At 42.5% G+C, this 18,021-nt stretch overlaps 1 protein-coding gene across 1 annotated transcript in view; it reads left to right on the forward strand.

Annotated features, from left to right (window-relative positions):
• Positions 1-18,021, forward strand: part of LOC129698964 (eIF5-mimic protein 2) — a 38,111-nt gene that overhangs the window by 15,127 nt on the left and 4,963 nt on the right. The window contains exons 4-10 of the mRNA XM_055638495.1: positions 3,365-3,459; positions 4,870-4,935; positions 6,928-7,063; positions 9,654-9,763; positions 11,058-11,228; positions 12,388-12,534; positions 15,300-15,438. Coding sequence (XP_055494470.1) covers positions 3,365-3,459; positions 4,870-4,935; positions 6,928-7,063; positions 9,654-9,763; positions 11,058-11,228; positions 12,388-12,534; positions 15,300-15,438 — 864 coding nt within the window. The remainder of the gene's footprint in view (positions 1-3,364; positions 3,460-4,869; positions 4,936-6,927; positions 7,064-9,653; positions 9,764-11,057; positions 11,229-12,387; positions 12,535-15,299; positions 15,439-18,021) is intronic.

Below are 18,021 nucleotides of genomic sequence, written 5' to 3' on the forward strand. Positions count from 1 at the left end.
AATTCTTAAAGGATTGGACAGGCTAGATACAGGAAAAATGTTCTCCATGTTGGGGGAATCCAGAACCAGGGGTCACAATTTAAGAATACGGGGTAGGCCATTTAGGATTGAGATGAGGAAAAACTTCTTCACCCAGAGAGTTGTGGATCTGTGGAATTCTCTGCCACATAAGGCAGTAGAGGCCTTTTGCTGGATGTTTTCAAGAGAGAGTTAGATACCGTTCTTGTGGCTAGGCTAACAGAATCGAGGGATATGGGGCAAAAAGCTGGAACGCGGTACTGATTTTGGATGATCATATAGAATGGTGGTGCTGGCTGAGGGGCCAAATGGCCTATTCCTGCACCTATTTTCTATATTTCTATAGAACAGTACAGCCCCTCAGCCTAAAATGGCTGCATTGAACATGTCAAGGTAAACTAATCTCATCTGCCTGCACATAATCCATATTCTTCCATTCCCATCGTATCCATGTGCCTGTCTAAAAGCTGCTGAAAGCCAATATTGTACTTGCTTCCACTACCATTGGGGATGATCAGCCATGATCACGCTGGCTCGAAGGGCCCACTCCTGCACCTGTTGTTTATTGGCACCACTTTCCAGATACCAAAAGAAACTTGCCCCACACATCTCCTTTACAGAACTAGGCTGTCACATATTTCTCTGAAATCGCATCCTTACGATATGCTTCAGTGCACTAATGTATAACTCTACAGGCTCTCCCTGTCTCTGGCACCGCTCAATACTCATTAGTCCGTAACTCACATAATTGTCGGAATTTATGCAGGAGGCATTCATGGTCATGGATGGATTCTGCAGTAATCTAGACACCAGCCGCATTAAGTCTAGCCAGTTCATAGTGAAATCTTCTGGCACTGACGTGCAATGACAATAAAATATGTTATTATTATTATTATTATCAAACACCAAGATCTCTGGTTTTCTGAGAGCAGAAGCCATTGCAAGACAGTTGACAAACAATAAACTAAAATGTAATAGAATTTATCAAGGAGTGAGTCCGTACACTCAGACACCATGTTATGGCTGTGGTAATAACTGAAGCCTTTTACACCAAGATAAAGGTTCAAAGACTTTATTGATGACATAGCTTAGATTTTATATACTTCTATCATATCTCCCCTCAACCTCTAGCGAAAACAATCCAAGTCTGTCCAGCCTCTTGTAGCTCTAAACCCTCTAATCCTAAATCCTAAACCCTCTAATCCTAAAATAGCCCCAGAAATAGTGGATGCATTAGTGATAATTTTTCAAAACTCTTTATATTCTGGAGTAGTTCCGGTGGCTAATGTAACCCCACTTTTTAAAAAGGGAGGGGGAGAGAAAACGGGGAATTACAGACCAGTTAGTCTAGCATCGGTAGCGGGGAAACTGCTAGAGTCGGTTATTAAAGATGGGATAGCAGCACATTTGGAAAGTGGTGAAATCATTGGACAAAGTCAGCATGGATTTATGAAAGGTAAATCATGTCTGTCGAATCTTATAGAATTTTTCGAGAATGTAATTAGTAAAGTGGATAATGGAGAACCAGTGGATGTGTTATATTGGGACTTTCAGAAGGCTTTCGACAAGGCTTTCGACAAGGTCCCACATAAGAGATTAGAATACAAACTTAAGGCACACGGTATTGGGGGTTCAGTATTGATGTGGATAGAGAACTGGCTGGCAGACAGGAACCAAAGAGTAGGAGTACGAGTGCAGGCAGGTGGGACTAAGGGAAAAAAGTTGTTCGGCACGGACTTGTAGGGCCGAGATGGCCTGTTTCCGTGCTGTAATTGTTATATGGTTATATGGAGTTAACGGGTCCTTTTTAGAATGGAAGGCAGTGACTAGTGGGGTACCGCAAGGCTCAGTGCTGGGACCCCAGCTATTTACAATATATATTAATGTTTTGGACGAGGGAATTGAATGCAACATCTCCAAGTTTGCGGATGACATGAAGCTTGGGGGGCAGTGTTAGCTGTGAGGAGGATGCTAGGAGGCTGCAAGATGACTTGGATAGGCTGGGTGAGTGGGCCAATGCATGGCAGATACAGTATAATGTGGATAAATGTGAGGTTATCCAACTTTGGTGGCAAAAACAGGAAAGTAGACTATTACCTGAATGGTGGCCAATTAGGAAAAGGGGAGATGCAACGAGACCTGGGGGTCATGGTACACCAGTCATTGAAAGTAGGCATGCAGGTGCAGCAGGCAGTGAAGAAAGAGAATGGTATGTTAGCATTCATAGCAAAAGGATTTGAGTATAGGAGCAGGGTGGTTCTACTGCAGTTGTACAGGGTCTTGGTGAGACCACACCTGGAGTCTTGCGTACAGTTTTGGTCTCCTAATCTGAGGAAAGACATTCTTGCCATAGAGGGAGTACAGAGAAGTTCACCAGACTGATTCCTGGGATGGCAGGACTTTCATATGAAGAAAGACTGGATAGACTCGGCTTGTACTCGCTACAATTTAGAAGATTGACGGGGGATCTTATAGAAACTTACAAAATTCTTAAGGGGTTGGACAGGCTAGATGCAGGAAGATTGTTCCTGATGTTGGGGAAGTCCAGAACAAGGGGTCACAGTTTAAGGATAAGGGGAAGTCTTTTAGGACCAAGGTGAGAATTTCTTTTCACACAGAGTGGTGAATCTGTGGAATTCTCTGCCACAGAAAGTCGTTGAGGCCAGTTCATTGGCTATATTTAAGAGGGAGTTAGATGTGGCCCTTGTGGCTAAAGTGATCAGGGGGTATGGAGAGAAGGCAGGCACAGGATACCGAGTTGGATGATCGGCCATGGTGCAGGCTTTAAGGGCTGAATGGCCTACTCCTGCACCTAGTTTCTATGTTTACATGTCTGTTGTGCTGCTGCAAGTAAGAATCTCATAGTTCCATTTTGGGACATATGACACTGAAGACACCTTTGACTCCCTCTGGCTTTACATTTCATCTTTCTTCTTCTCCCATTGTCTGATGCCCTTTTGTCTCCTTTTGGCAGATGTATGGAATGAGTGACAATCAAAATCTGTATGTGCTGGGCTTTGTTCTGACCCCATCTCTCTTCCAGCTTTCTCTCCCCCACCGCAATCAGTCTGAAAAAAGGTCCTGGCCCCAAAAATTGCCTGTCCATTCCTTCCACAGATGCCGTCTGACCAGCTAAGTTCCTGTCCTCGTCAGAGTTATTTTGCTTGTAGGATCTATAGATGAAGGTATCATTCACTCCTTTTACCTATTTATGCCGCATCTGATTTCTTTAATCTGTCACCTGGGAAGAGATTCCTTCCATCTGTCACCTGGGAAGAGACTATAATTTGGAGAAGCCAATTGTAGTTTGTGTATTTTTAGGCTTGGGGTCTTATTTGTGTTACAGCTCCAGGTGGTACCCTTGCGGATAACGTGAACCGTACAGATGTATGTGTGTTCGCTGCTCAAGAAAACCTGGAGACCATACGTGCATATGCTCAGGTACGGTTTTGTGTTAACAAACTCGAGGAAACTTGTCAAGTTTGCTTTAAACTTCGAAAAGTGGTGAAACTAGCATTCAAAACTTTTTTGAATATCACCTTGCTTCCTTACCGCTTTCCTATATTTTCCTACTGCAGACCCTCATCTTTAATCTACCAGGATGTAGTCGTAAACTGTCAAATGAAAGTTCATGCTAATGGATTCTGGCCTGGTTTTTTAGTCTAAACACTTACTGTAATAGGACTATAAAACACATGATAAAGAAAATAAATGTGGAAATACTCTGATCAGTGTCTGTAAATAAGTGAATTTTAATCTTAAAATTATAATTTTTTGTTTGAATTTTAAATGCCTGTTGCATCATACTTTTGCAGTTGAATGTGGGTTCACGTTTTCCAGTTACATATTGAATATAATCGATATAATTTTTCCACACATTGCCCCTTTTCTCGTGTTTCCATTCAACTTTTACTAAACTCTTACTAAATATAAGATAGACACAAAATGCTGGAGAAGGGAAATCACGGGCTACTTGAAGTACTTACTAAATGTAGTTCTGCTTCCTTCTGGCTCTGGTACTATTCTACAAAATCTTTATTTTTAGGTTGTGTTTTGAATGCCTGATTAGATAGCCATATTAGTATTGTTTGCTTTAACAATTTGTCACTACTTTAAAATGTGCTTTATTGAGTTTATTGACCCGTTTGCTACTTTTAGAGTTGATAGCAATGTAACCGTGTTCCTGTGGGGTTTTTTTGTACATTTGCACGTGTTGGTATTGGACAACAGAATAAATGTTGGCTTTTTTTGTGCTCTAATTGATTACACTTTTATGTCAATGTTAATTAATGAGAGATGGGTTTGTGGGCAATTTTGGTTGCTTGTATATAATGAAGCCATTGATTTTAGAAATTCTGGTTATGATGTTGAAGTAGCGCATGTGTTCTGATGATAGTGTTAGAGTAACTCAACCGATCATGCAACAACTCTGGAGAAAATTGATGGATGCTGTTTCAGGTCAGGACCCTTCTCTGGCACAGACCTGAAACATCACCCATCACTTTTCTCCAGAGATGTTGCCTGACCTGCTGAGTTACTCCAGCACTTTGTCTTTCTTTGTTATAAACCACATTTGCAGCACCTTTCTGTATGTGCTCTTCGTGGTTATTTGGTTATTATTTTGAAATGGCTTTCAATAGCAGCACCCCAACGTTTTATTCCATTGCATGCATTTTTTTATTTGGTTGCTTTGGCTGGAGAAAATGCATTTGAACGGTTCCTTGTGCTTGCAAATATTGAATATTAGCTATCGCTCATCAAACTTTGTAAAACATTGTTTGCCTGATGGGAGTAAACACAATGTGACATTTTCCACTTCAACTTTTTTTTTACTTTTTCTTTGCTTGACAGGTGTTCAATAAGCTGATCAGGCGTTACAAGTACCTGGAGAGAGGATTTGAAGATGAGATAAAGAAGGTTTGAATTGATTGAAATAACTCTTGGTTGCTTCAAATGCTTCTTTATTGGTATTGGTAATTCAGTTTCACAACAAGAATGAATTATAACTGCCCCATGTGCATGTTCCAACATTCAAGAACATGGCTAATTTTACTGACTTCATTTTCCTACCTGTTCTGTCTTGCCCATCTCCCCAATTTATTAAACACATAACAGTACAGTGCAGGAACATGCCCTTCAACCCACAATGTTTGTGCTGAACATGATGCCAAGTTAAGCTGATCTCATAAAAACATAGAAAATAGGTGCAGGAGAAGGTCATTCGGCCCTTTGAGCCAGCACTGCCATTCAATATGATCATGGCTGATCATCCAAAATCAGTACCCCATTACTGCATTCTCGTATCCCTTGATTCCATTAGCCCTAGAGCTATATTTAACTCTCTTGCAAACATCCAGTGAATTGGCCTCCACAGCCTTCTGTCGCAGAGAATTCCACAGAATCACAACTCTGTGGGTGAAGTTTTTGCTCATCTCAGTTCTAAATGGCCTACCCCTTATTCTTAAACTGACCCCTGGTTCTGGATTCCCCCAACATGGGGAACATGGTTCCTGCATCTAGCCTGTCCAAACCCGAATTTAATTTTACATGTTTCTACGATACCTTCTCATCCTTCTGAATTCCAGTGAATATAAGCCCTGCCAATCCATTAGTTCATCATATGTCAGTCCCACCATCTTGGGAATTAACCTGGTGAACCTACACTGCACTCCCTCAATAGCAAGAATGTCCTTCCTCAAATTAGAAGACCAAAACTGCACACAATACCCCAGGTGTGGTCGCACTAGGGCCCTGTACAACTACAGTAGGACCACCATGCTCCAATACTCAATTCTTCTCGCTATGAATCTGCCTGCCTGATCCATATCCCTCTAGTCCCTAATTTCATGTGCCTATCAAAAAGCCTCTTAAATGCCACAGTCCTGTGTGTCTCAAGAGCTCCTGACAATGCGTTCCAGGCCCCCACCACTCTCTAAAAATAACTTGCTCCACACATCTACAGAAGTCTCGATCCGAAATGTCCCCCATTCCTTCTATCCAGAGATGCAGCCTGTCCCGCTGAGTTACTCCAGCATTTTGAGTAGGTTAGGTGTAAACCAGCATCTCGGTTCCTTCCTATCCATTAAACTTCTCCCTCTTGCATTACAGCAATGCTCTCTAGTGTAGGACATTTCCACCCTGGGGAAAAGGTTCTGACCATTGACCTGATCTATGCCTCTCAATTTTATATACTTCTATTGTTTAATTCCCAGATCAAACAATCCATGTTTATCCAACCTGACCAAGTTTACAATCTCCTTCATCCACTGCTCCTTTACTTTGCTGTCCTTTTCTTTCATCCTTGTTGGAAAATGCTGATTCTGCACTTTGATCAATTGGCATTCAAAAGACTCCCACGTGCCAACTGTGGTTTTGTCCAATAACTGCTCTTAATCTACTCTCAACTCCTGTCTAATAACATTGTAATCTGCCTCGCCGCAATTAAGTACCTTCCCCCAACATCCAGACCTGACCCTATTCAAAACAATTAAAAAAAAATTAAGATGTGATCACTATCTCCAAAATGAATTTATTAACTCCCCTGTGACATAAATTGCAAACCAATCCAAATCAAACACTTTTGAGCTGATTATTATCTCTAGATATCTTGATTGAGTTGAATTATTTACTTTGCAAACCTTGTCAGCAACATTGGGTGTGTTTATAAAATCATAAAGTGGCTACTTCACACCAGAGTAACCATTTTGAGCAGTGGAATTGGGAATGAGTTAATGTGAACTGTTTCTAACTGGCAAATGTATTGTATGATTGTACCATGAGCAGAATAAGAAACCTTTAAAAACTGAACCAGTTGGAACTTGTGTACAAATCAACTTTTTTTCAGTTTCCAGCATTCTACACCTGCCATGAATGCAAATGAGACTAATTCACACGTGTGGCTTATTTCAGCTGCTGCTATTCCTGAAAGGTTTCTCAGAATCTGAACGAACCAAGCTAGCAATGCTGACTGGGATTTTGCTAGGCAATGGAACGTTATCGTCCACTATTTTGAGCAGTCTCTTTAATGAGAATTTGGTTAAGGAAGGTAAATTCTAATGTTATGTTCTTGGTTGTTAAATTTTCTGTACAAAGCAATACGAATTGTTTGTGTCAACTTCGAGATATCTCCCAGAATTGTTGATGAATAATACTACAGGTGCACAATCTTTTATCCGAAGTTCCAAATAACGAAAAGCTCCGAATAGCGGACATTTTTTTAGTCCTTGAAGAAAGGTCCTTGAAAACGTTCACCGAGGGCGGCCCGCAGAGGTGACAGCGGAACCTCCGGTCGGTCCTCGAAGAAAGGGGAACTAAATCCCCATTCATAAAAGAGAAGGTGAGGGTATATTGCGCGGGAGGGTTAATAATTGACAATATGCTGCTGCCTGCCCGCTGAGTTAAAAAGTTCCCATGGTAGACTCACGATACGCAGTGTATCGTGAGTCTTGCATGAGAACTTTTTAACTCAGCGGGCAGGCAGCAGCAAATTGTCGCTCCCTTAAGTTTCACCCCACCTACACCCCTCTGCTTCCCGGCCATGTGTGTGACCCCTTCCCTCCCCTCTCCAGCTCCCCGCCCATTGCACCGGCGCGGGGGTTTTGCACTGTCTTCACGTCGGAGCTAGTGCCAGTCACCGGAGACGTCAGGACCAACGGGACACCGGCCCCCAGGCCCACTGCAAGCACGGAGATCCCAGAGACCCACAGCCAGCAGCAGCCGCCCAGCCCCGTTCCAATTCCAGAGGAACACGCTCCCCGTAGGGACCGAAGCTGATGGTGTGCAAGGTGCGTCTTGGTCTTGAGGTTGCGGATGAGGGGGCGCAGCTCGGGCTGTGACGTCTCCGGCCACCCCCTGTACAGGAGCTGAGACTGGGAACTGTGGAGTTGTTTGCAGTTGCAGAGGGAGGGGGCAAGGGCGGTACAGTTCCCAGTCTCAGCTCCAGTCCAGAGGGGTGACCGGAGACGTCAGGACCAATGGGACACCGACTGCAAGCACGGAGATCCCGGAGACTCACAGCCAGCAGCAACTCTAGCCCAGCCCCGCTCCAACTCCAGAGGAACCCGGGTTGCGGATGAGGGGGCGCAGCTCGGGCTGTGGGCGAACTGCCACTTGTCGCTGTAGCGGCGCATCGGGGAGCGGGTTTCTGTTGGTCCTGACGTCTCCGGCCATCCCCCTGGACAGGAGCTGAGAGACGTCAGGACCACCAGAAGCCGCTCCCCGATGCGCCGCTACAGCGACAAGTGGCAGTTCGCCCACAGCCCGAGCTGCGCCCCCTCATCGGGACACCGACCCCCAGGCCCACTGCAAGCACGGAGATCCCAGAGACTCACAGCCAGCAGCAACTTTAGCCCAGCCCTGCTCCAACTCCAGAGGAACCCGGGTTGCAGATGAAGGGGCGCAGCTCGGGCTGTGGGCGAACTGCCACTTGTCGCCGTAGTGGCCCATCGGGGAGCGGCTTCCTCTGGAGTTGGAGGGACAGGGAGACACAGCGGCTTTTGAGAATGGTGGGCAATCACTTCCAAAGTTCTGCCCACACAGTCAGTACACCACTCCTACACTTGTCTCCCGCACTAAGATTATCTCGCAGAGAATGATCCCAGCCTAACCCTCCCTATTCTCTCCTATTCTGCAAGAAAAAACTACATTGAAGACTCAAACTCGCGATCGAGTAACTGCCGGGATCGAGGCGCAAACTCGCGACCTTGCGGATACGAGCCGAGCACTCTACCACTGAGCCGGCCGTTAAAATCTACGCTAAAAATCTTCCATTCCAAAAGCCGAAAAATTCTGAATTACGAAAAGTGTCTGGTCCCAAGGCTTTCGGATAAAAGGTTGTGCACCTGTAGTACAAAATCCCTCTGTTTTCAAGGGCACTTTGAACTGAACTTTAAAGAAATCCCAGTGCTTTGCAGTTCAGTCACAGCCATTTGAGCTTCTAGATTTTGAGGAGCACAGATCTCATAACATTGCAGCTGTTTGACAAATGTATTTGGGGGGGGGGAGAGGGGGCTTATAGCCAAGTGTAACCGTTCACTTTCATTGTGCTCTGATTGAAAGCTTGCAAATTTTTTTGGATTGGTGGTCTTTCAGGTAATATTGGAATACTTTCAACCAGACTGCAGAATATTCATTTTCATAATTGCATTTCAAATAATTTTAGTTCAATAAATTGTAATGCAGTCATGTGACATTGCCACTTTTGGTAGTTGTTGGAATTACAGGTCTTTTCAGATTGTAACAGTTCTGATTCGGAGAACATAAGATGAACAGTTCACGTCATAAATATACCTGTCTGGTAATATATTTATACAAAAACATGGGCTGATCAAGAGCAATGTTTAGTTAACAAGGGCATTTAACTCAACCATTTAGATAATGCTGTAAACAGTTCCTCTATGATAGAAAGGGGCTAGCAACCTTGCAGCAGCTGACTAATCTATCCTGATCTCCCCAAACACTTTTTTTTAAATGTTTGGGCTGTGCCTAAATTGGGTGTTAGTAAACGGGGGTAGGTCAGTATTAAAAGAAAGATTTGGGTTGAGGAGAAATTTACAGTTAATAATACACTTTTGATGTATCATGCCTAAATAGGGAGAATCAATCTGCTTTAATCTTGCATACTGTTTTTGTTCCAGGTGTTTCGGCAGCATTTGCTGTTAAACTATTCAAATCCTGGATAACTGAGAAAGACATTAATGCAGTTGCTGGAGGCCTTCGTAAGGTCAACATGGACAATAGATTGCTGGTGAGTCTTTAAGGAAAATAGAATGAATCATCATGTTTATAACCCATTGGTAAGCCTTTATTTGTGGAAGTTATGTACAGAATTTCACAAGCAAATTGCAGCAAGCGCTGAAATCCTGAAATGAATGCTGCAAATGCTCAGCAGATCAAGCAGGATTTCTAGCTTTGCTTTTAACAATTCCAGAATTTTTGAAATCTCATGCTTTTATAGACTTGTTCAAAGCTGTGCCCTCAGCTCCCTACTATACTCATGACTGCACAGCTAAATACCAATCCAGCTCAATTTACAAGTTCACAGACAACACCATCATAGTGGGCCTGATTTCAAATAACGACGTGATGGAGGCCAGGAAGGACATTGAGAACCTCCCCACTGGATGCTAAGACAGCAACCTCTCCCTCAATGTCAGCATGACAAAGGTGATTGTGATTGACTTCAGGAAGTGCAGCCGTGTACACATCGTTCTTGTTCATGTTCTTGGGAATAAATATCACCAGCAATTTGTCCTGGACTTGCCACAGATAAGCCATGGCCAAGAAAGGACACCAACACCTCTACTTCCTTAGAAGGCTTAGGAAGTTTGGCATGTGGAGAGGATGTTTCCATTAGTGGGCGAGTCTAGAACAAGAGGTCATCGTCTCAGAATTAAAGGATGTTCTTTTAGGAAGGAGATGAGGAGAGATTTCTTTAGTCAGAGGGTGGTGACTGGAATTCATTGCCACAGAAGGCTGTAGAGGCCATGTCGGTGGATATTTTTATGGCAGAGATAAATAGATAGATAGATACTTGATTAGTACAGGTGACGGGCTATGGGGAGGAGGCAGGAGAATGGGGTTAGGAGGGAGAGATTGATCGGCCATTATTGAATGACTTGATGGGCCGAATGGCCTGATTCTACTCTTATTCCTTATGACTTTATGTACCCAACTACCCTCACAGACTTCTGCAGATGCACTGTAGAAAGCATTTTGTCAGAATGCATCACAGCATGGTTTGGGAACGGCTCTACCCAAGACCGCAATAAATTGCAGAGAGTTGTGGGTGTAGCCCAGACAATCACGCAAACCAATCTCCAACTACACTCCATCACCCTCCATCCACACCACGCTGCCTCAACATAATCCAGTTTCTAGTTCTTTCAATGGGATTGTTTGCTCATTACAGTTTTGTCTTGAAGATGTACATAGATTGATATAAAATTATTTAAAACATTTTGCATCATGTACAGCTTGCTTTTAATCAAAATGCATTATGTGAGGCATTGATTACAATAGGCATTCCTTTTTGTCTGCAGGAATTATTCCCAGCTAACAAACAAAGTTATGATCACTTTGTTAAGTATTTTACCGAAGCTGGTTTGAAGGAGCTTGCCGATTTTGTCCGTAACCAGCAGTCTCTTGGTGCACGAAAGGAGCTGCAAAAGGAGCTCCAAGATCAAATGGCCCGTGGTGATCCCCTCAAAGAGGTAATATTAAATCTAAAACTAATTAGTTGTGGGACATTTCTAAAGATTATCTGTTTTAATTGATACATTTAATGCTTCAGTTTTCAATTTTAAATTATTTAAGTTTGTTCATTTTAAGATTTGAAGTAAATATTTAGCACCTGCTTGCTGGCTTAAAGATATGTTGTTCTCTTGCATTAAAAAAACAAACTAAATCTGACAACCTTTTAAAGTTTTCAAGGGGCTTGTGCATTAAAATATGCTTTAGTCTGACAACATTTCTGAAGCTAGAAAAGATGCAATGCTGTTTTAAAAATACAAACTATATATAATGTCCAGATCAAGTGTATGTGATTGTGCATGTTAAATGTATGTTTTACTGTTCTTTGGCTTGTTTTTATGTGGGGGGGGAAGAAACATTTTTCCATCTCTTACCTCGACAGAGATGCGTTTTTTATTTTTCTCTCCCCTCTCCCCCTATCATATCTCTGCACTCCGGCCTAACATTGAGGAGTTGGCGGCCTCTGCTGTAGACTGACTGGGAGCCTGTGGACTTTAACACTCTTGGTCCCTGGTTAGAGCGACTTCAGGTGCTCCAAGCCGCAGGAGCTTCCGACACGGGTGCTCCGATCGGCCTGACTGTGGATGGGTCGACTGCCCTGACCACGGGAGAATAAAGAGGAAGAAGGACTCTATTGCCTTCCATCACAGTGAGGAATGTGGGGAATCCGCTGTGGTGGATGTTTATGTTAAGTTTTATGTAATTGTGCGTCTTGTTGCTTATGACTATATGGTAAATCGAATTTCACGATGCCTTAGTGGTACATGTGACAATAAACTGACCTTCAACTGGGCCTTTTAGCCCACTATGACAGTGCCAACCTTTGAGCATCTTTTTTTTACTATAATGGTTTTCTCCCCACTCTTCAAATTTTATGCTTTGGGATCATTTTAAAGACAATCTGTTCTTACCATGGGTGACTCAGCAATTAGATTGATTTCTTAAATTCCCCATTGAAATGATCTGGCCTCTCAATTAGGATATATTGAGTGACAAATGTTTGCTTTGCCAGTCTTTTGTAACATCATGAATGACTTAAAAATTGTGTGGAAAGTCTGATGTAAAAATGATCATTTGAAGGATGTGAAGAAAATTTATTGTTTCATCAATTTAATTTAGATTATCACATATGCCAAAGACGAGATGAAGAAAAACAGCATCTCTGAACAGACGATGATCACTATTGTGTGGAACTGTATAATGGGTGCAGTGGAATGGAACAAGAAGGAGGAACTGCTAACAGAACAAGCCATTAAGCACTTAAAGGTAAATTCGGGTTTCTTTCAACAACCAGGTAGTGCTTGTCCTAATTTTAAACTTAATCACAAGGAACAACCCTGTTGGGAAATTCATTGTACAGTATATTTTTTGAATAGCTGAAGCTACAGTTTGGGGCTTGCATTTTGAGAATTTTGTAACTTTGTGTGACCAATCTTGTTTTTGTAAAACCCCATTTTACAACTTCCATTGGTCCATTGTACACTTTTTATCCACCATATCCTAATATGATGTAGATTAAGCTCATTTGGTCCATGCTGGCTTTTCCATTTTTTTTGTGCCTGTTTTTAATTTGTCCTTTTCAATATCAAAGAATTGATCTGGCCACTAATTGGATAGAGAATTTTTACTTCTGTCACTGCATCTGGTTTCCTAATGTATCAGATATCCAGTATCTCAGGTGGTTTTGCCCAATGTGCGCATTTCCAAGAAAAGCACCTGACCATATTTGTCTTGTGTAGTGGCATTTGCTAGACTTTATAGTTGTTTAGTATTTGTATTGTTCTCATTTCCTGCTAGAATTTTGGGAACATAATTCGCAATTCATAAATTAGTCACAAATGCATAGGCCATTCAAGCCTGCTTTCCATTCGATAAACAATGGCCGATTCTATATTTCAGGACTCTTTCCTTGTGCTTTCCTTATGCTTTTGCATATATTATCTATTTACCTTTGGATGCCATTAGTAACTTGGCCTTTTGGCCCTAAACAATAGCACTGTCTGGTCTGAGAAAATGGAGGTTGGCGGGACTCACTCAAAACTTGGTAAATTAATCTTTGAGGTGCCATGGCATGGAAGGCTATAGGCTGAGTGCTGGAAAATGGGATTGGTATAGGCTGGTACTTGACTGGCAAGACTATGGTGGGCTAAGACCTGTTTCTGAGCCATGGCAGATGTCACCATCCTCTAGGTAAAGGAATCTTTATCCATGTCTAGGTCTTAAATCTCTTGCTCTGTGACTACCTACCCTGATCTTCCGTTCTCCACAAGGTGAAATGTTCTCCCCACTTCTATTCCTTTGAAACATACTTGATCAAATGTGGTTGATCAAGTGGGTTTGTATTCACTAATCTGTTCATACTACCGGATCAATCGGTCTTTAATGTGCTCGCTAATGGGAAATAAATTCCTTCTACTTGTGTCCTGTACAACTGTAATAAGACTTGCTATGAAGGCCAGCATACCATAACTATTTGCTGTGCCCATGTTTGCTTTCAGTCTTGTATAGGAATAGTCAAATTGTCTTGAACGGAAACTGTTCCCAGTGTAACGGTTTAAAGGATATGTTTTTTTTTCTCTAAAGTTTTTGTCTTTACACTCATCCTTGTGCTGTATCTTCTGCCCGCTCATTCAATCTAGGTTGACTATAAAGCTCTTTGCATACTCTACAATTCACAATGTTGTCCAGTTTAGTGTTATTGAATGAATAAGTTTATTGGCCATCTATTCACATACAAGGAATTTGCCTTGGTGCTCTGCCCGCAAGTGACAATAGACAATAGGTGCAGGAGTAGGCCTTTTCGCCCCTTCGATCCAGCACCGCCATTCAACGTGATCATGGCTGATCATCCCCAATCAGTACCCCTTTCCTGCTTTCTCCCCATATCCCCTGACTCTGGTATTTTTAAGAGCCCTATCTAGCTCTCTCTTGAAAGCATCCAGAGAACCTGCCTCCACCTGAGGCAGAGAATTCCACAGACTCACCACATTCTGTGACAACTTAACATACAGTGACAGTTAGGAATGACACAAAACATTAAACATTAAGAATAAAACATAATTGATAAAACATGTGAATTAAGTTACTAGAGCAAAAGGAGGCTACAGATTTTTGGCTATTGAGTAGAGCTACTACTCGTGGGGGGGGGGGAAAGCTGTGTTTATGTTTGGCTGTGGCAGCTTTGACAGTCTGGAGTCGCCTTGCAGAGGGAAGTGATTCAAAGAGTTTGTGGCCAGGGTGCGAGGGGTCAGAGATTATCTTACCCGCTCGCTTCCTGGCCCTTGCAGTGTACAGTTCGTCAATGGAGGAAAGGTTTCAGCTAATAGCCTTCTCAGCTGATCGGACGATTTGCTGCAGCCTCCAGATGTCGTGCTTGGTGGCCGAGCCAAACCAGACCATAATGGAGAAGGTGAGGACAGACTACGATGGCCGTATAGAATTGGACCATCATTGCCTGTGGCAGATTGTGCTTCCTCAGCTGCCGCAGGAAGCACATCCTCTGTTGTGCTTTTTTGACTGTGGACTAGATGATGGCCCTCCCATTTAAGGCCCTTGGAGATGATGATTCCCAGGAACTTAAAAGACTCTCCTAAAGTCTACTATCAATTCCACTGTCTTAAGAGCATTGATTGTTGCGATGGCACCAGGACGTCAGCTGTCACTTCCTGTCTGCAGGCAGATTCCTCCCCATCCCGGATCAGTCCAATCGGGGTCGTGTCGTCCGCCAACTTGAGAAGCTTGACAGAGGAGTCAGTGGAGGTGCTGTCATTGGTGTGTTGGCAGTATTGGCAAACTTCTAAATATATTTTGTTCCGTTATCCAAATGGGGCCAAGCATTGAACAAGATATGTTTATTCCTCTTGTATGTCCTGAATATTAGCCAAGTCAATACAGTTTTCAAAACTGCTTTATAAATGTTTTTGACAATCCAAATTGCAGTGCCTACAATTCGCACAGGAATCAAATTTTGCCTAATAAAAGTGTACTAATCTATCTGGTTCATTTCTCATTCTTAATCTTTCTATTTTCAGCAATATAGCCCTCTCCTTGCTGCCTTCACCACCCAGGGCCAATCAGAGCTGACTTTGCTGCTGAAGCTTCAGGAATATTGTTATGACAACATTCAGTTCATGAAGGCCTTTCAGAAAATTGTGGTGCTTTTTTACAAAGGTAAATATTATCTTATGGGTAGCCCAATGTGCTTTGGGTAATAGGAGCAGGAAGAGACCATTTGATTCTGCAACACCATTCATCATGATCATTTGTTCTTTTGCTGCAACATCTTTTCCTTGTACTAGTCCTATAATGTTTGATTCTATTAACAAGCAAGCATTTATTTTCAATGAACTTGACTGAGCCTTGCAGCTCTAATGTAGTGAACTCCAAACATCTACAATCTGCTTGGTAAATTTCAATATTGCTAAATCTCTGTAATCAAATCGTCTTGTAATTAAGATCATCTTTCTGTTTGCCTTCCTAAATGTTTGACTACATGTTGGCTTCCAGTGACTGCACATGCCCACCTCGGTACTTTTAAACATTGACAAACAATTTAAGAAGTTTTAATTATTAAAGGCTTGCATTTCTGAAAGAATGCACTGTGCGTCTTTTCATGTTCCGTCTATGTTTTGTCCATTTACTTGGATTGTCTTTACCTCTTTGAAGCCTCTTTCTTTTCTCAATTCAACCCCAACTAATTTGTAGAAACAAATGTGCCATTATCTCTCTGCAGCCACATCATTAGTATAGATTGTGAATAGCTGGGGACCACGTCCAAACATTCATACTAGTTCAAAAGTTATAAGAGTAGAATTAGGCCATTTGGCCCATCGAGTCTACTCCGCCGTTCAATCATGGTTGATTTCTGCCTCTTAATCCAATTTCCTGCCTTCTCCCTATGACCCTTGACACCCGTTCTAATCCAGAATTTGTGTAAGAAGAAACTGCAGATGCTGGTTTAAACTGAAGATAGACACAAAGTTGAAGTAACTCAGTGGGACAGGCAGCATCTCAGAAGGCATTAGTGGCGTTTCGGGTCAAGACCCTTCTTGAGATTAGGAACGTCACCCATTCTCTCCAGAGATGCTGCCTGTCCCGCTGAGTTACTCCAGCTTTTGTGTCGATCTAATCAAGAATTTGTCTGTCTGTCTTAAAAAATACATATATCCACTGACTTGGCCTCCACAGCCGTCTGTGGCAATGAGTTCCACAGGTTAACCACCCTGTTGGGTACCACCTATCTTAGCATCATCTGACTAAATAAGTTCCTCCTCATTTTTTAAAAGAGCGCCCTTTAATTCTGAGGCTATGACACTGTCCTTGACACTCCTCACCAGTGGAAACATCCTTTCCACATCCACTCTCTCAATGCCTTTCATTATACTGTAAGTTTCAATGAGGTTCCCCCTCAACCATCGAAACTCCAGCGAGTGGAGGTCCAGTGCTGTCAAGCACTCATCATACGCTAACCCATTCATTCCTGGAATCATTCTTGTAAACCTCCTGGGGCCCCCTCCAGAGCCAGCACATCCTCAGATATGTGGCTCAAATGTGCTTGCAGTATACCAAATGTGGCCTGACCAGCACCTTAGAACCTTAGCATTACATCTGTTTTTGTATTCCAGTCCTCTTCATATAAATGCTAGCATTGAATTTGCCTTCCTTACTACCTATTCGACTTGCAAATTAACTTTTTGGGAGTCCTGCACTAGCACTTTCTTTTGTTTTTTTTTGTTTGAATCTCTGATTTCTGAATTCTCTCTCCATTTAGAAAATAATCTCTTTATTCCTACTACCAAACTGCACGTTGCTAGACTGAATTTCATCTGCCACTTCTCTGCCCACTCTCCTAACCTGTCCAAATCCTTCTGCAGAGTTCTTGCTTCCTCTACACTGCCTGCCCCTCCACCTGCATCATCTGCAAACCTGGCCACAAAGTCTTCAATCCCCTTATCCAAATCATTAATATACAACGTGTAGCGAAGCGGCCCCTACACTGACCCTTGTGGAACTCCATTAGTCACTGGCAGCCAACCTGAACCTTTTATTGCAACTCTTTGCCTTCTGCCATCCAATCAACCCACTATCCATGCTCGTATCTTCCCTTTAATACCATGGGCTTGTATCTTCCCTTTAATACCATGGGCTCTCATCTTCCCAGGCAGCCTGATGTGCAACACTTTATCAAAGGCCTCCTGAAAATCTAGGTAAACAACATCTACAGCCTCCCCTTTGTCCTGCTATTAACTTCCTCAAATAACACACATCTGCTTCTCTCACTAATCATAGCCTGTTGTTTCCATTCTGATGGTTAACTTAAACTCTTTCGGTTCTCTGCAATCCTCTCTTGCTTTCAAAGAAAGGCTCTGAGATGAGCAGGGATTTGGCTGAGATGCTAAATGTAATTTCTGAAAATTACATAATTTAAGTAAGCCAACTGCCTGATTTTAAAATCTCAGGCGAAGTAACCAAGTAATTTATACTTTTACTGTCATTAAGAGGGATTCTAATCCGTTATACAGCATGGAAAGTGGCCCTTCAGTCCAACTTGTCCATGACAACCAAGGTGACTTCTTGAGGTAGTCCCTTCGGCCCATATTCCTCTAAATCTTTCCTATCCGATACGATAGATCTTTATTTATCCCAGGAGGGAAATTGATCTGCCAACAGTCATACAAACACAAAACGCATGAAACATGAAATTAAAGTGACGAGTGGAAAGGCTTGGGGGATGTGCAAAGATTGTGATGGGTA

This window comes from Leucoraja erinacea, chromosome 7 (genome assembly GCF_028641065.1).
Source record: "Leucoraja erinacea ecotype New England chromosome 7, Leri_hhj_1, whole genome shotgun sequence".
In the NCBI taxonomy this organism is placed as follows: domain Eukaryota; kingdom Metazoa; phylum Chordata; class Chondrichthyes; order Rajiformes; family Rajidae; genus Leucoraja; species Leucoraja erinaceus.